Here is a 15645-nt window from a genome sequence, read left to right on the forward strand (position 1 = left end):
CAGGCGTCCCGCGTCTGTTCGCTGTTTAGCCCCAAGCTTGGGCGCCCACATACGCAATCTTGATGCTCGGCTACTGATCCGGGCTACCCGGGTTCGAACCAGACCGAGAGGCCGCGTTTCGATGGAGGCGAAACACAAAGGCGCCCGTGTGCTGTGCGATGTCAGTGCACGTTAAAGCTCCCCAAGTGGTCGAAATTATTCCGGAGCCATCCACTAGGGCACCTCTTTTTTCCTTTCTTCTCTCAGCACCTCCTTTATCCCGACCCTTACGGTGCAGTTCAGGTGTCCGCCGAGATGTGAGACAGGTACTACGGAATTTACTTTCCCCAACAACCAATTTTCAATTTCAGTCCCTTCCACGCCCCTGGGCGTTGTGGCTTGCTAGTGATGAGGAAATCGAGTTACTGTGCTACACGCGGTCACTGGCAACCCGATCTTCGCTGTGATCGCATGCGAAGGCCTCGAAGTCCCGCATGGCACCCTTCCGCTAACGGCGCGGCGGTTCCTTTTATTTGCGGACGAAAAGTTTCGCAAGGTTCGCGTTATGTCTTCTTTCCGGTTCACCCGCGGTTTTCTGGCGATGTTCGCCCAAGTCTGCCGAGAACAGGCGCTAAATCATTACGTGCTAACGATAGGGATGTGCTTATAGATATAAAGAACTTCACAGCTGGCGCGTTGCTCCGCAGGGCTCAAGTCCGTCCGCGACATGGATGCCCTGAAGACGAGCCACCCGCAGCTTAGGCTGGTGCTATCTGTGCAGCACGTGGGCTCCGGCCCGCTGAACCTGACCGAGGGCACCGATGCGGCCTCGAGGCGCGCCCTGCTTGCCGACAGCATGGCCCACTGGCTCGGAGAGTTCAACTTCGAAGGCGTCGAGCTGGACTGGGACCGGCTGCCGGTGGACCTCAACCCCGTCTACGTCGGCCTCGTCAGGGTACGCTCCGCGAGTGGGCCTAATAACCATCAACATCGACATGAACCATAGTTTTGGTGCAGTACGGCTGTGCTCAGGTGGGTGCTGGTGGGTGATTACGGCAGCGCCCACCAGCACACACCACTCGCTGGCGCACCTCTCAGCTTCGCCGTAGTTCACCATGGTACTGATGGGAGCGCTTTTGGCGCGCCAAATTTTCGAAAGGGGCGAACGATGGTCAAAATTTTTTTAACAGCAGCGTCGAGGCCACTTGCGCTTTCGCAAGTCTAAGAATTGAGAGAGCTGCACTCGTAGCTTTCCTTAAATTGCAATACCACTGCCTGCATTGTCACGCTAACAGGCTCATGAGAATCGGCCGACGCTATTGACTGAAAGGGAGTCTAATGAGGGGGAAAGGTCGCTTAGTTCTTGAGTTGTATCCAACCATAGTTCACATGATTGACCAGTTTTCTGATTACCGCCAACACTCAAATTGCTATGCGGCATGGTCTGTATTTAAAAAATTAGCTACGAGCTTCCCTGAAACATCCGGTAGACACCCTTATTCATTCCAACAGACTGCGAGTGTAGACTTAAGTCGATTGAAATGCACATGCAAGCCGTTGATATTTATCTCTTTTGGACCTCTGGTGACTTACTCTACCGCATTTTCTGGTTTAAAACTTACACTGTACTGTATTAGCCATGCCGCTGCGATAAACTTCAGCTTACCTCCTTTATTATTAAGTTTTATTGGTAACATATTGACGATTTCATTATTGTTCCCGCACTCCCTGCTACTGCTCAGGCGTCTTATACAGCTAAAGCGAACGTCGCTGCAGTACTTTCCGCATGGGCGTGTTGGCATTTGTGTACCTTCGCTGTATTGTAGGAAACACGCAAAAAGACCGTCATAATACCACAGAAAAAAAGCACGGTGTAAACCGTGCAGACTATGAGCTCACCTCGCGCAACTTACGCACACGTGTAAAACAAATCTGCACATGGTTCAGCGTCGTAAACACAGGTCGCACCTACAAACAAAGAAATGGAAAGACATGAAAAAGTGCTAAATGGCGTTCATTGTTAAAAGCACACAGTTAACAAATGTTCAAAACGAACGTCATCGAAATGGTTGTCTGGAATGATCTCCTTTCAATATTTTTTTTTGCTCCGAACTTAGTCACCTGAGAATACTAAGCGCGTAACAATCCCTTTCTCTAAATGCTAAGCGCTTATTTTCTTTGTGCAGGCGATGCGTATCGACACAAAGAAAATCCTTCTGCTGACGCTTGTCAGTATCCACATGAAGGGGGGACCTTCCCACAATGTGGAAGCCCGGCATAGGCATGCTGCAACATAACCTGAACTAACGTAAGGTATCCTGCAAACGCGCTAACACCATCTTGTTTCGTTCAAGCTGCTTATGTGTCGAGCAGCCACCGTCAGTTCCGCTATCCTGATAGTAAATTAATGGAATGGCATTTCGCTGCCCATTCCACAGTCCTGTCACTCTTAAGTCCTCTTTCTACCCCCTGCCTCACCCCAGTTCTGTACAGGCATACCTGACTGGCTTCTTCTCGTGAAGAGAATCAGGTCGGCCTGGCGGGGCCGGCAAAGCACATTTTGAACACTTGATTTGGGCTCTGAAAGTTTTGCACTACTACTACTACTACAACTATTGGTACGGTAAGATGCGGTGTATGGCATATGGTATGGATGTCACGTTATGATAATAATAATAATTTGGTTTTTGGTGGAAAGGAAATGGCGCAGTATCTGTCTCATATATCGTTGGACACCTGAACCGCGCCGTAAGGGTAGGGATAAAGGAGGGAGTGAAAGAAGAAAGGAAGAGAGAGGTGCCGTAGTGGAGGGCTCCGGAATAATTTCGACCACCTGGGGATCTTTAACGTGCACTGACATCGCACAGCACACGGGCGCCTTAGCGTTTTGATATAATACGGCACTGTGCATGGCGCGGCGTATGGTATGGTATGTTATGGCACGGTAAGGTATGACACGGTATGGTATGGTAAGTTGACCTGTAGAGTCGGTGTGGACGTCACGAGTTTGAACGGAGTAGCGGGAAAATTTTTAAATTCAGTTCTCCCGGTTATAAGTTCTTTTGCTGCAGGATAAGGGTTAACATACACAAAGAAGTCCGAGAAAAATGGGATGCAGCAGTCCTCAGGCGCCCCTTTAACTTTCTCCTGAGATTTCTTCTGGGCGCTTTTTCTTGAGATGCAAAGTTACACAGTGACCGGCATTTTTACCTATATGTGGAAGGAATTCTGGGTAACAAGGCGTCCGCATCGTCGTAGTATGTTGCTTAAAGGCAATATTATCGAAATGGACCTGAGCTCTGTATGGGGACTTGTGGACGTGCTCCTGCTATGCTATCTGTAGTCACGTACGTTACCCTGAAGGGATATTCTCATGAAACAGGGCGACTGATGTTCGTCTCGGTTATCGTTATCGCTTTTTCCTTTGTATTTTTCTGTTGCCTTGGCTTGGCTAGTTCATTTCTCAGCACTCTGGTGCACGAAATGCGGTCTGCTGTTGTAAAGGTCTGGCCACACGTACTTCATAAGCGCAGAAACAACGAAAGTGTTTGATTTCTGTTGCTTGGCAGAGTATGCATGCTTCCAAGAACTCTGAAAGGAGGCTTATCGTGGCTTCCGTGTTCCGAAAGCTATAGGCGCCTATACGTGGATGAAAGTAAGAGATACAAGCTTCCTTTATAAGGCTACGCTCTCTGCTTTATTTAACCAGAGAAGTTTTTTTCTTCAAAAAGCCCTCAATCTTAAACTAATCACAAGGTATTATTTCAATACGAGAGCTTAACTTAGGAATTAAAGCTCTCCCAGTGAAGACGTCCGGGCGTAACGACAGGAGTTTGATGCGCGAATTCGCTCCCTTGTGTCTTTAATCGACGCTGTCACTGTCAGGTGAGGCGAGAGGCCAGGTTAAAATAATATGCGACTACTCGTCACCACTGCCTTCATCAGGGGCATATTTGAAATAGGGTCATCGCCCTTCCCGGGTGCGATATTTTTTTTTTCTGGGAAATCCGTATGAGGGGACCCTACTTTTTCGTCAAAGAAACATCGAAAAACCAATGGTCCCGCTACTGCTACCTCTCCAGTTACACGTAACCGCCCCCTTCCCCCGCCCCCGGCTTTGGTTTATTGCGTGCCGGTACAGCGCTGCTAAACCGCCTAACGGACGTCGTTGTTGCGCTCTTCCTTGTAGCATGAGCTGCCTGCTGATTGTCCACGCGTACTCGAAGGAAGACACTCTCAAGACGGCCGTCCCACCAATCATCTTCAAGGAAGACCTGCTGGCGGTATTGCTGTCAGCTCCACAAGAGGCTTTCTATTGGTGGTCATCAATGGCTACAGCGAAAGCAGCACCGAGAACGTTTCACTGAATTGGGGCGATAAGGACTCAATGTTATAGGAAGGAAGCAGCGCTATCCTCGGTTGTTGCGACGAGCGTCTCTTTTTTCAGTCTTTCCTCGCAACTCTCTTCTGTTAAGGCGCGCTCTAAACACGAAAAGAGTACAAATGGAGTAAGCTGTCCTCTACGGGCAGGGTATGTTGCCCGAGCCCATGCATAAGTTTCCACCTCGAAAAATGCGGAATACTTAAGGTTGGCGACGCAAACAAATTCCCCTCTTCAAAACATGCGAATTTCTATCAGTTACGAAGGTATTAACCGAGGTTTCAACCTCCTCTTTTTGCTAACCTCAGGACCTCCGGTGCCGCGTTTAAAGGCCTCCGCCCATTGCCTACTGCATCAAGTTTCTACGCTTTGCAAAGAGGCTGTATCATCGTTGTCTACACTATATTTAGTGATCGAAATCTACTGCGGAACATGGCCAGAATACCTTGCCCCCAAAAGATTTATGCCCTAGAAAAAGAAACGGAAATGAAAATTGGTTTTGGGGGAAAGGAAGTTTACCCGCCGCGGTGGCTCAGTGGTTAGGGCGCTCGACTACTGATCCGGAGTTCCCGGGTTCGAACCCGACCGCGGCGGCTGCGTTTTATGGATGAAAAACGCTAAGGCGCCCGTGTGCTGTGCGATGTCAGTGCACGTTAAAGATCCCCAGGTGGTCAAAATTATTCCGGAGCCCTCCACTACGGCACCTTCTTCCCTTCTTCTTTCACTCCCTCCCTTGTCCCTTCCCTTACGGCGCGGTTCAGGTGTCCAACGATATATGAGACAGATACTGCGCCATTTCCTTTCCCCAAAAAACCACTTATTATTATTAAAGATCCCCAGGTGGTCGAAATTATTCCGGAGCCCTCCACTACGGCACCTCTTTCTTCTTTCACTCCCTCCTTTATTACTTCCCTTACAGTGCGGTTCAGGTGTCCGCCCATATGTAAGACAAATACTGCACCATTTCCTTTCCCCAATTGGTGTTTGGGGAAAGTAAATGGCGCAGTATCTGTCTCATATATCGGCGGACACCTGAACCGCGGATAAAGGAGGGAGGGAAAGAAGAAAAGAAAAGATGCTGTAGTGGAGGGCTCCGGAATAATTTCGACCACCTGGGGATCTTTAACGTCCACTGACATCGCACAGCACACGGGCGCCTTAGCGTTTTGCCTCCATAAAAAACGCAGCCGCGGCGGTCGGGTTCGAACCCGGGAACTCCAGCTAAGTAGCCGAGCGCCCTAACCACTGAGCCACCGCGGCGGGTCTTTCTAAAAAAAATCGATTTTTGCGCGTTTCGCTTCCATCTAATCACGGCCGCTTCGATCGGGTTCAAACCCGGGTAAATTTTCACTTCCATACACGTTTATTCGTGTTCAGGGTGTGGCACAGATAGTGGCCCAGTTGGAGCCCGTCGACTAGCAGCCGATATAGGCAGGTATAGGAAGGAGAGCACCTTTCGCGGAATTAATGTTCGGGACATATCTCAGTCTCGAAAAAAAATCCAGCGCGCAGTGTTCGGCTGCCCATAAAGCCCAATGATCCTGTTCTGATCATACGAAGAAAAGAAAGAGCACGAGTCTGTCGACTGGTTCCAACTGGGCCACTAGCATTACTACAATAGTGCGTTCTAGCGGCCGGCAAGAAATCGAATAAGCCACTATGCAATAGAGTCTAAGCGTCAGAGGCACCTCTGGGAGTCCAATGTGCGCCCATCCATACTGCTGTGCCGTAATCACCACAGGCGAAAGACAGGATAGGTTTCAACTTTTTTTGTTCGCGTTACATACCTTCCAAGCGACACGAACCGATTAGTCGAGGAACAAATTTTGTTTTAGCTCTTGATGCCTGATTTCCGGTTTCACACGGATTATTAATGCGTTACTGCAAACGGAAATGGCGATCGATGTCCGTCTGTATAGTAAGTGGCAGGTGGCCCACCCGCCACATCGCTTAGCCTAGAAATTCTATACAAGCGCAGGTTTTCAGGATTGCACCTACGCACTTCCCGCCCCGGTGGTTCAGTGGATAGAGTGCCCGGCTAATGAGCCAGATTTCCCGGGTTCGAACCAGACGGTGGCGGCCGCGTTTCGGTGGAGGCGAGGCGCAAAGGCGCCCGTGTGATGTGCGATTTCGGTGCACGTTAAAGATACTCGGGTGGTCGAAATTATTCCGGAGCCCTCCACTACGGCACCTCTTTCTCCCTTTCTTCTATCACTCCTACTTTTATCCCTTCCCTTACGGCGCGGTTCCGGTGTCCACCGAGATATGCGAGACAATTACTACGCCATTTATTTTACTAATGGACCAATTTTCAATTTTGCCCAGGCACTGATCCAACGTAGCATGCATGACGCGCAGGTGGAGGCGTGCGAGACGTTCCTCGGCGAGCTACGCTTCCGGCAGCGCGTAGTCCTGGCGCTGTTCGGCTACGCCTACAGGCTACGCAACAGTGGGCGCTACGAGCTGCGAGCCAGCGTCCGTGGACCCGCGCCCCCGGGACCGTTCACCAAAGAGCGCGGGCTGCTCGTCTATTTCGAAGTGCTTATGTCATGTCTTCTCTACGCAGCCACCAATGCTAGTCGTCGCCATGGCCACTAATCGCTTCTTGGCACGTTTCACAATACCGCCGCCAACGGCACTCATCATCGATAGATATACAACTGAACCTCGTTATAAAGAAATGGTTCTTTATAGCCCGTATTGACCGAGCTTCCAAGGAGAATCGCCAGTGCTTAGTTATGTTCAATTTTTCGTGATAAACCGTTTCGTCATAACAAGGTTCGACTGTGTCATTCTAAAATGGCCGTAGAGGATCTGTGTCCGGGAGGGTTTCGTTTCGTCCGGTGTATAATTCGGCTAAGATGCGTGTACAACGGTAGTTTTCCTTGCACTGTCAATTCTAGGGCTGATATAGCCTGCCTTATGGCAAAGTCACTTCTCTTCACTATGTAGAGAGCATAGGAGAGGTGAATATGTTAAAGCGTTGTCGTTGCTAATGCCGCCATGCTTGCTTAGCCATATTTTCCGAACGGTTGGAATTACCGTAGTTAGCGTGCTTACCGTACGGCACGGTGCTAAACACTGTATTACTAGATGCAACCATAATAAACGTGCTACAGTTACACACACTCACGGCGCTTTTGCACAATGTCTATGCACACAAGATGCCCACTGACCACGTGCATGCGGTGCACGCGTGCGCAGATCTGCCTCGAAATCAGCTCCGACCTGTCGGTGCCGCTGTACAAGGAGGCCGATTGCAAGATCGCCGTCAACCGGGACAAAGGACAGTGGATTGGCTATGACAACAAGGCCACCATTCTCAACAACGTCAGTGCGTGTATCCTAGCTCGCAATGTTTCTCGTTTGCGAAGGGTCGCACTCAATCTACTGCTTGCTTGTAAAACATATCCGTGAAGCACGCCTTGAAAATCAGGGTGGCACATGCTTCAGCACATTCCTGTGTGGTGGCTTGCACAGACGTCACAGGTAGTGGCCGCCATGCTTGAGACCCACGTGTACAGCGAAAACCTACACTTCTTCCCTTATCATCACCTGCATTCTGTAACCTATACCCCGTGCTCTTTACCCGTGTCTTGTTATTGTAGCATCCGAAGTTCCGCAACGCAGAATTAGGGCCATAAATTTTCGCGGACGTATGATCGAACAGCTGTTCAGGAGTGGAATTACCCTCACGCACTTATGCGATAGGCTTAAGCTGGATATAGACAGAGTTAGATTGTCACGTCGTCTCCCACATGACGAATGCATTGCTGACATGTTGATGCCACATCACATAACTGAAAGCGCCAGTGACTGTGCTGCGTTCATGGCTTGAAGGTACGTTTCTGAGTTATATGAGCTTTAAAGTCCCAAATCTGTACTCTCAGCAACGAAATGAAGAAAACTGAGGTGGCAACACAAATAAGACCAGCATATTACCTCCCAGAGAGGAAATACAAGCGAGGTTTATTAAGACTTCAGCAAAAAGTCTTCGCGCCTTCGAAATTAATAACAAGACCCAGTATTGAGGTTCCCCTGGCTAACAGCTTCTTACAGTGCTGTTTGTAGCTCAGCTATCTTTGCGTCTCATTTCTTGCTATGAGGGACACTGTAGTGGAGGGCTCTATAAATTTAGGCACCCTGGGGTTCTTTAACGCGGCCACAAGTCGCACAGCACACGGTTTACCACGAGAGCTGCCGGTAAAAAGTCCATAAAAAAATGCCGTCGTGCGCCGTCCACACCGTTCAGCACTGTGGAAGAGAGGCACACCACCTTCCGCGCTCGACCCGGCTGGCGAGACGCGCTTTGAAAGTTTGCGGGAGAGGAGGAGCGGCACGTTGAGAACAAGCACTTCAGAAGATAGGAGCGAGAAAGCGCTGTCGCCACTACAGGGCGTGCAACAGACAGGACACATTTGCAATCATTAGAGCGACCGCAGAGGTGTGCTGTTCATAGCAGTCGAACTGGTGTTAATGTGACACGAGGTAACCGCACGGTTCTATCGACAGTGCATTCAAAGCAGCTGTGGGGGTGTAAAAACACTTCAAGACAAATGAAGAAGTCATGCACATGTTAACTCGTACTAGTTACACACACCATTTAAAAAAATTGTCGTTTACGCTGAGCTGCGAAAATTTGGACACCTAATCACTATAAGCTGTGACCATGCGAGAACATAACAACCTCACTGTAAGGTGCCATGCATGACTTTGCACCTGCCAGCCGTGGCATATGACAAGGTTCTTCCCACAGCGGCCACCTTGCTCACTTTCTCTCCTCTCCCCTGGCAGAGGAGAGGATGATGCTCATTTCTGCACTGCCGTCTGCCAACAGTGGCAGGTCGCAGCTGTCTCTTCCATGTTCTTGGCAGGTGGCTCTAGCGTATGCTAAGGTGCCACTTTTTACCTTGCTGGGCTTAAGGTGTGACACCACTGGTGAGTGCGGGGACATGGGACTCTTATGCTATCCATAAAAACGCTAAACGCAGTGGTAGCTAAACTTTGCACATGACCAAAACTATGCGGAAGCACCACATGCGCAAAACGCGGTTAACAGCTGCCACAGAGTTTAGCGTTCCTCACCTTCATTTAAATGCGGTCGACGCGGCCGGGATTCAAGATCGCAACCTTGGGCTCAGCAGCCGAGGCCAAAGTGAGTGAGCCGTCGGACGGGTACGCTTTCCGGGTTTGTGGTGTTTACGCTTGCTTGCTTGTTAATGGTCGACGAATACCGCGCAGGTTCTGTTCGCCAAGCGAATGCGTATGGGCGGTATATGCGTGGTGACCGTTGACATGGACTACAACGGCGACTGCAGCCAGCGCAATGTACTGCTGGGACAGCTGCACAACGCGCTCAACGAAATGGACCGGCCCATCAAGAGGCTATCGGCGAACCTCAGCCTGCCCGAGTCAGCGTCGTCGTCAACGACCGCCACGTCCCGGAGCACTGCTGCTATGGCGAGCACCTAGATGATTCTGGTTAGGCCTAGAGGGCACATGGAAATTGCTGGGTTCAGCGACCGCGAGAAACGTTCACTCTGCGCAGGGATTCATTGGCTTCACTTACTTCGTGGGCCCAGATTGAATGACTGCCATGTGGATGTAAAATATATGTTTTACATTGAAGCCAAGATGCATGTCGGTCTTTGCAGTATAATGGCGTGTTTGAATGTATCCAGACGATTCATACAGCGAAAGCCGTCTGAGCAGATGAATAAAGAGATTTTACACCCCGTACATTATAATAAAGAGGACTTTTCTTCCCTGACGGCAGACGAGAAGGGTCTGCTAGCAGATGGGGGAAGGCTACTGGCCACTGCCTTTTTATGTGCCCAATATAGACAGTCGGTTGTGAGGCAGCTGTATTGGTGTACTCCAGATTGTTTTTGGCCATGTGGGCTTTTGCTATGTGCACGGAAATATAAAAACACTGGTGCTTTTAACGTGATATCTTTAGGGAGTTCATGTGGCAGAATATTCGACACCGGCGTTGGCCACAGTAAGCAAAAAATCCCCAGAGAAGCAACATAGAAAGTGGGTGGGCCAGCTAAGTCATGTCACCTTGTGGCATCATCACAATGTGCTCACAAGACTGTGTGCAAACTGCCCACCATGGCAGTTATATTAATGATTAGTCGAGAGAGGTTGCTGAGAGGAGAAACCTGGATCACACATGTCCCACCAGTGGCAGCATTGGCCATCACAGGTTAGTGGCGCATTGCGTAACCACTGCACCACTGCGCCAGGAGTGGTATGAGGACTCCCAGGGTTCTATGAATGCTATGTACAGGATGCCCAGTTCTGTATATATGGGGCATTGACCCATTAGCTTTCACATTATACCCTAAAGGCGAGGCTTGAGTGCCCCCCCCATTTTTGAATTTATTTTTGCCTCATTTGAAATATGGTTATTGCAGCTGGGATATAACTCTCGAACTCTGCCACAGTGGTCAGATACTACAGCAAACAAAACCCATGATCATACATGGGAACCTTGAACAGTATTTATTATACTTGCAACAGAAGTTGCCATTGATACTCTGATGGCAGTATCATGTGCAGGTTGGTTTGCATCAGTCTTGTTACAGCATGTTGCATCGCTTAGCATTTACGTCCACCATGCAGGAATCTGCAGGAGTGCTATATGCACTGTTGACATGCGCAGTGCCCAAAGTAGACACTGGACCAAGCACCATGTTCATGTTCCGAAATGAGATACTGTAAACAAGTCATTTTTTTTCAAGCTTAATACTTCACAAATTCAGGTAAAGTCGCAATACCGGAATATTTGCGAGTGCTAAATTTTGGAACGGATAAGTGACAAGCTCCTTAGTGCTCCTTTTTGCCACATTATTCACGGGAGCAATTTTTTGCAATGTGCTGTTTATGTGATTCGGGACAAAACGAGAAAATTAGGCCTTCACAGAAATTAAAGGTGCACTATACAGAAATTTGAACACGTCTTTTTACCGTGGGAACTCTATCTACACATCTCGGGCATTCTTAGAAACTTAGATCGGATTAAGCGTCCCGGCTCCCCTCTTTTTTGAACTGAACCCGCTAGGTAGGCAGAGTCAACGCATGGAGTGCCTTTGAGTCAGTCCAGTGGCAGCTCGCTTTCACTTTTATTTAGTTTTTTATGTTTGTGAATAAACAGTTTAAGTCATAGACAATATAGCTGCAAATTAGGCCGACGAAAATAAAAATACACATGGACTCCGACTTACGTATCACTCCGCCGATGGCAGCGAGGCAAGCAGCCGCGGGACTCGATGGCGCATTGGCCGCCAGTCGGCAGCACAGGGCAATAAATTGAAGTTTCTAAGAATACCCAGAACGTGTAGATAGAGTTCCCGCAGTAAAAGATGAGTTCAGATTCCTCTTCAGTGCAACTTTGTCGTTTTACAACAAAACAGAGGTGAATGGGGCAACTTGTCCCTAATGGTGCTAAGTAATCTCTGCTCTTCATGATGACAATCATGGATAAAGCTTGAGTGTGCCCACCCACTCTCTCAGCACAGACAAGAGCCAGAACTTTTGCAAAATATTTTTATTCCCAATGCATGGCGAATGGCTGAACAGGCTTGCAATGGCAGACTGTGGGAGATGCCCACGGGGGACAGACCATCCTCCGCACCAGCATTTTCAGCGCAGATTCATAAAGGTCTCTTCAGAAAACAGCCAGACTCTTAACTGAACAAACCATCAACTCCACTATATGAAATAAGGGACAAATATTTTACTTAATGAATGTATGTAGAAGACTGTTTCATGACTAACAAAAATATTGGTGTGCTCATAAAGTGCACAAAATATCACTAACACAACACAAAATGTTTCTTTGGAGCCCATTTAGCTCATGTTCATTACAGTGGCATGCAGCATAAGAGCAAAGCTATCGCCACTCGTGTATGTGGCATTCGTAGTTGCATATGACAGCCATAAGGTACCCATCAGTAAAAGCTTCATAGCTCACTCTTTCAAAACTCCTTGCAAGGCTGAAAACCTTCCTCACAACCAATTCTTGCGCTTTTCCCTATTCCCAAGCCTGTGTTACCACAGCTCAGACTCCTTCTCGGCTGAAGGCACTTCGAGCACGCATGGAGAGTCCATCAGCCTTGCTACCCGCTCCCCTTCAACAACATCCTCTATGATCCACGCTGGGTATCCCTCCTGCTGCTCAATTTATTTGCAATATGCTTCGGCATTCTCCTTTGCAAGGCACACCAGCAGGCCACTAGAGAAAGGGAAATGCAATTCAACAATGCCATACATTTCAACAGTATAAAGTGTCACTGCAACCTATGAAATAAACTTGAAATGAAATTGCCACTGTTTTGCCGCAATTACTGTATTTCCGCTGAATTGCTGCAATTCCTGTGTTATGATTACAAATATATTATTAATGCACTCCACTCCTTCTCTAATGCATCTTGGGTGACCGATGGGTGATCCAAGATACTGAGTCGCACGATGAATCCGTCGCTATGCTCTGATTTATCAAAGAGCCTGTGGAAAGGACACACGCCATGTCGCTGTAGCCATTTATTGGCGTTTCCAGGAAGTTTGCACTGCAAAGTAAAAAAAAATTTTTGCTACAATATTCTTAAGGGCAGCGTTATCTGTGTGAAGACAAGAAATTTTCTCTATGTGAAGCCTCGAGAAGTGCCAAAGACCTCCCTACTCCACTCTCCACAAGAACCACGCATCCATCACCAACCCGTTGCCTGCCTCCACACACCAGAAGCCCATGCAGCAGCAGAGCAAAAAGAGCAACAGTAAAATCAAATTCAAAGAGACATTGGGAAAGCCAGCTGCCCCTGGAAGCATCCCCAACTGGCCACAGCCTCACCATGCCCCCTAGCTATGGGGCTGCCAACCTAGACACCTTCCAGAAAAAATTCTGTTGCCTGTGCAAAGCATCAAGGTAATCACTCTAGTGTTCCGGCAATGGCATTCTTCTTCCGCTCGAATGCAAGCAAGAGCACCTCCCGGAAAGACGGGTAGACAACAATTTCCTTGAGGCGCTCCAGCGCCCAGCGGCTCCCGGTGACCATTAGCTGGAGAAACCACTCGTCCATGCGGTCCATCTTGAGGTCGCACTGGATGTCCTCAACACCGGACCAGTCCATCATGATCTCCGTGACGATATCCTCGTAGCGGCGCAAGATTTCGAAGAGTACTTCATCTTCCCGTTTGATGTAAATCCTGGGGGGACAGCCAACAGGTTGGCGGAATGCAATTAACGTATTTCGGGATACTGCGGTGAACACAAATATCGATGGACTGCGAGTAAGGATGCTTTAGAAAAGGTGTAAATTCGCGGGTTGGATTTGCGAAACATGCAGTGGCTGTTTTTGTTAACTTCCTCAATAAATGCACTGAGACAGCGTATGCTGATTTTATAGCACTTCTCCAAGCATGCAGATAACGTACACATGTAACAAATGGCAGTCACACAACCTGCCAATTGTGGTTCATGGAACGGTTTGTTAGCATTTCGTTAGAACACACCTCAAGGAAAGCCTGAAAGCAAGGCAATGAGGAGGGTAATGGATATGTGACAATTATCGCTGATTGATGCAATATCTGATGACTGTGCGGTGTAATCCCATGCAACTAAGCCTCACCAATTGGCCTACATCTTTGCTCTCCTTAGACTCCTTGTGAACTGCTGAAGCATGCAGCGGTGCGCACAGAAAAATGTTCACAGACTCACGGACGTCTTTCCTGTGTGATTGATGTTCTACGTTAATGTTGCGCAGAACATATGCACAACATAAGCCCGCAACAAAGGCAACGCGAATGTTTACCGATCAATTCCGGGTTTGAGTCAATAGGAGAGAGGAGCATTACTGGTACAGAATTTCCAGCGCTACCCTTGCTCAAAACAGGCATCGATGCCTCCTCTGCTGCCTGGAAATCTTTAGAAGCTGTCTGCTGTGTATTTTGATTGTTTGCCTTTTCAAGGGTAACAGAAAAATTCTGTGTCAGTTTCTTTGCCTTGAAAGAGGTCCACGGGCCTAGTAATCATGACAATGAGCTCGAGACACCGATGCGCAGGGTCAATAATTATTTGCAAACGATTTTGTACAGGCAGTTTTTCTCTCCGTCTGAGGCTTAAGTGCACCTCGATGTCAGGATTGCCCGGCCAACCTGGACATATACATTCCTGATGATGTCGGCAAGCACCAAACACTGGTTGTTCACAGGTTTCACAGGTGAGTTCGGTAATGTCACAGCATTAGGGGCAAATGCACCTTGACATCACTGGATTCATTCAGTTCTTCAAGCGATGTCACTCCGGTTTAGAAGAAAGGCGTGAAATATACCTGATCAGCTCTGTGGAGGGGCACCCCTCGGGTGCCCTGCACAGGTAGGCCAGGTTGCCGGACATGGAAAGCCGGTTGAGCGTGATCAGGGCCAGGTGTCCCAGCCGATAGCGGCGCCGGCACTCCTTGGAGATGACCTCCCCGTCGCTTCCGCCCTGGAAGATCTTGAGGCACCATGCGCACGCAAAGCGCAGGCACAGGATCACCAGCTTGTGCGGCGGCATGTCCCTCGAGAGGGAGCGCGACACCTGCGATGGGAGGCGACTAGTGAGCCTCTGCCGATAACTCCCCCACGCTAAGGATGGCACACAATCTTTAAGTGCATTTATCTATGAATACGTTTTTCTGGGTAGAGCAATGACATTCGCTTACTGTTTTCCCACATAGAGTCGCCTTCACTTCGTACTCGGAGCATGCGAAATGTCTTGAAAGAGCTTGTAAATACCCTCTCAACCTACTTAAGCTCTCAGGACTTTCATAAAATAAACCTCAATCCCGGTTAAGTGCCCGATCGTGCGCATTTCGTTTGTTTGAAAAAAAGCCGAACATAAGGCAGGAGAAATCGTCAGTGTAGAATAACTGTTCGTTATTACTCAGTTATGACAGCGGAGACGTACTATCCCAGTCGTGATCGTACCAGCCGGTTGTCTAATGCAGTTGCGTCTACTTTACCGCTAGCCAAGCGCAGCTTATCAGGTAGATGCGCAGTACGTAGGTGCTATGTTAAAACTTTATATTCATACCACACCATCAACACAAATTGGTGCTTATGCCGAGTTACAAGGTCATCATCATCCTGGTAGACTGTCGACGCAGCTGTGAGGTCAGAACATGAGACAAAACGCCAACACTTCACAAGCTTCCCATAAAACAGCACATGGCACCTCCTTTCAAAGCTGCCACATGTAGCTGTATGCTACGTTTCTGTTTAAAAAACAGACTGAGTTTTGT

General features: G+C 48.6%; 3 protein-coding genes across 4 annotated transcripts in view; 2 read left to right on the forward strand and 1 right to left on the reverse strand.

Annotated features, from left to right (window-relative positions):
• The window catches only part of LOC144126768 (chitotriosidase-1-like), a 184362-nt gene extending 177404 nt beyond the window's left edge, over positions 1 to 6958 (forward strand). Inside the window, exons 4-7 of the mRNA XM_077660453.1 lie at positions 687 to 934; positions 2166 to 2260; positions 4169 to 4262; positions 6686 to 6958. Of these exons, the coding sequence (XP_077516579.1) occupies positions 687 to 934; positions 2166 to 2260; positions 4169 to 4262; positions 6686 to 6958 (710 nt within the window). The remainder of the gene's footprint in view (positions 1 to 686; positions 935 to 2165; positions 2261 to 4168; positions 4263 to 6685) is intronic.
• On the forward strand, positions 6158 to 10087 carry LOC144132163 (uncharacterized). Its single transcript, XM_077664480.1, has 2 exons — positions 6158 to 7690; positions 9602 to 10087. Exons 1-2 carry the CDS (start codon positions 7508 to 7510, stop codon positions 9830 to 9832), a joined length of 414 nt encoding a protein of 137 aa, XP_077520606.1. The 5' UTR covers positions 6158 to 7507; the 3' UTR covers positions 9833 to 10087.
• Positions 10088 to 10757: 670 nt separating this feature from the next.
• Positions 10758 to 15645, reverse strand: part of LOC144112633 (uncharacterized) — a 65538-nt gene continuing 60650 nt past the window's right edge. For both annotated transcript variants that reach the window (XM_077645432.1, XM_077645433.1), the window contains 2 exons: positions 14695 to 14942; positions 10758 to 13570 (listed from right to left, as the gene is read on the reverse strand). In XM_077645432.1, the coding sequence (XP_077501558.1) occupies positions 13294 to 13570; positions 14695 to 14942 (525 nt within the window). In that variant the 3' untranslated portion in view covers positions 10758 to 13293. The remainder of the gene's footprint in view (positions 13571 to 14694; positions 14943 to 15645) is intronic.

Source organism: Amblyomma americanum, chromosome 1 (genome assembly GCF_052857255.1).
Source record: "Amblyomma americanum isolate KBUSLIRL-KWMA chromosome 1, ASM5285725v1, whole genome shotgun sequence".
NCBI classification, from domain to species: domain Eukaryota; kingdom Metazoa; phylum Arthropoda; class Arachnida; order Ixodida; family Ixodidae; genus Amblyomma; species Amblyomma americanum.

Coding starts and splice junctions, on each gene's coding strand:
- LOC144132163 (XM_077664480.1), top strand. CDS start 7,508: ATGTCTATGCACACAAGATGCCCACTGACCACGTGCATGCGGTGCACG. Junction 7,691..9,601: donor AGGCCACCATTCTCAACAAC/GTCAGTGCGTGT, acceptor AATACCGCGCAG/GTTCTGTTCGCCAAGCGAAT.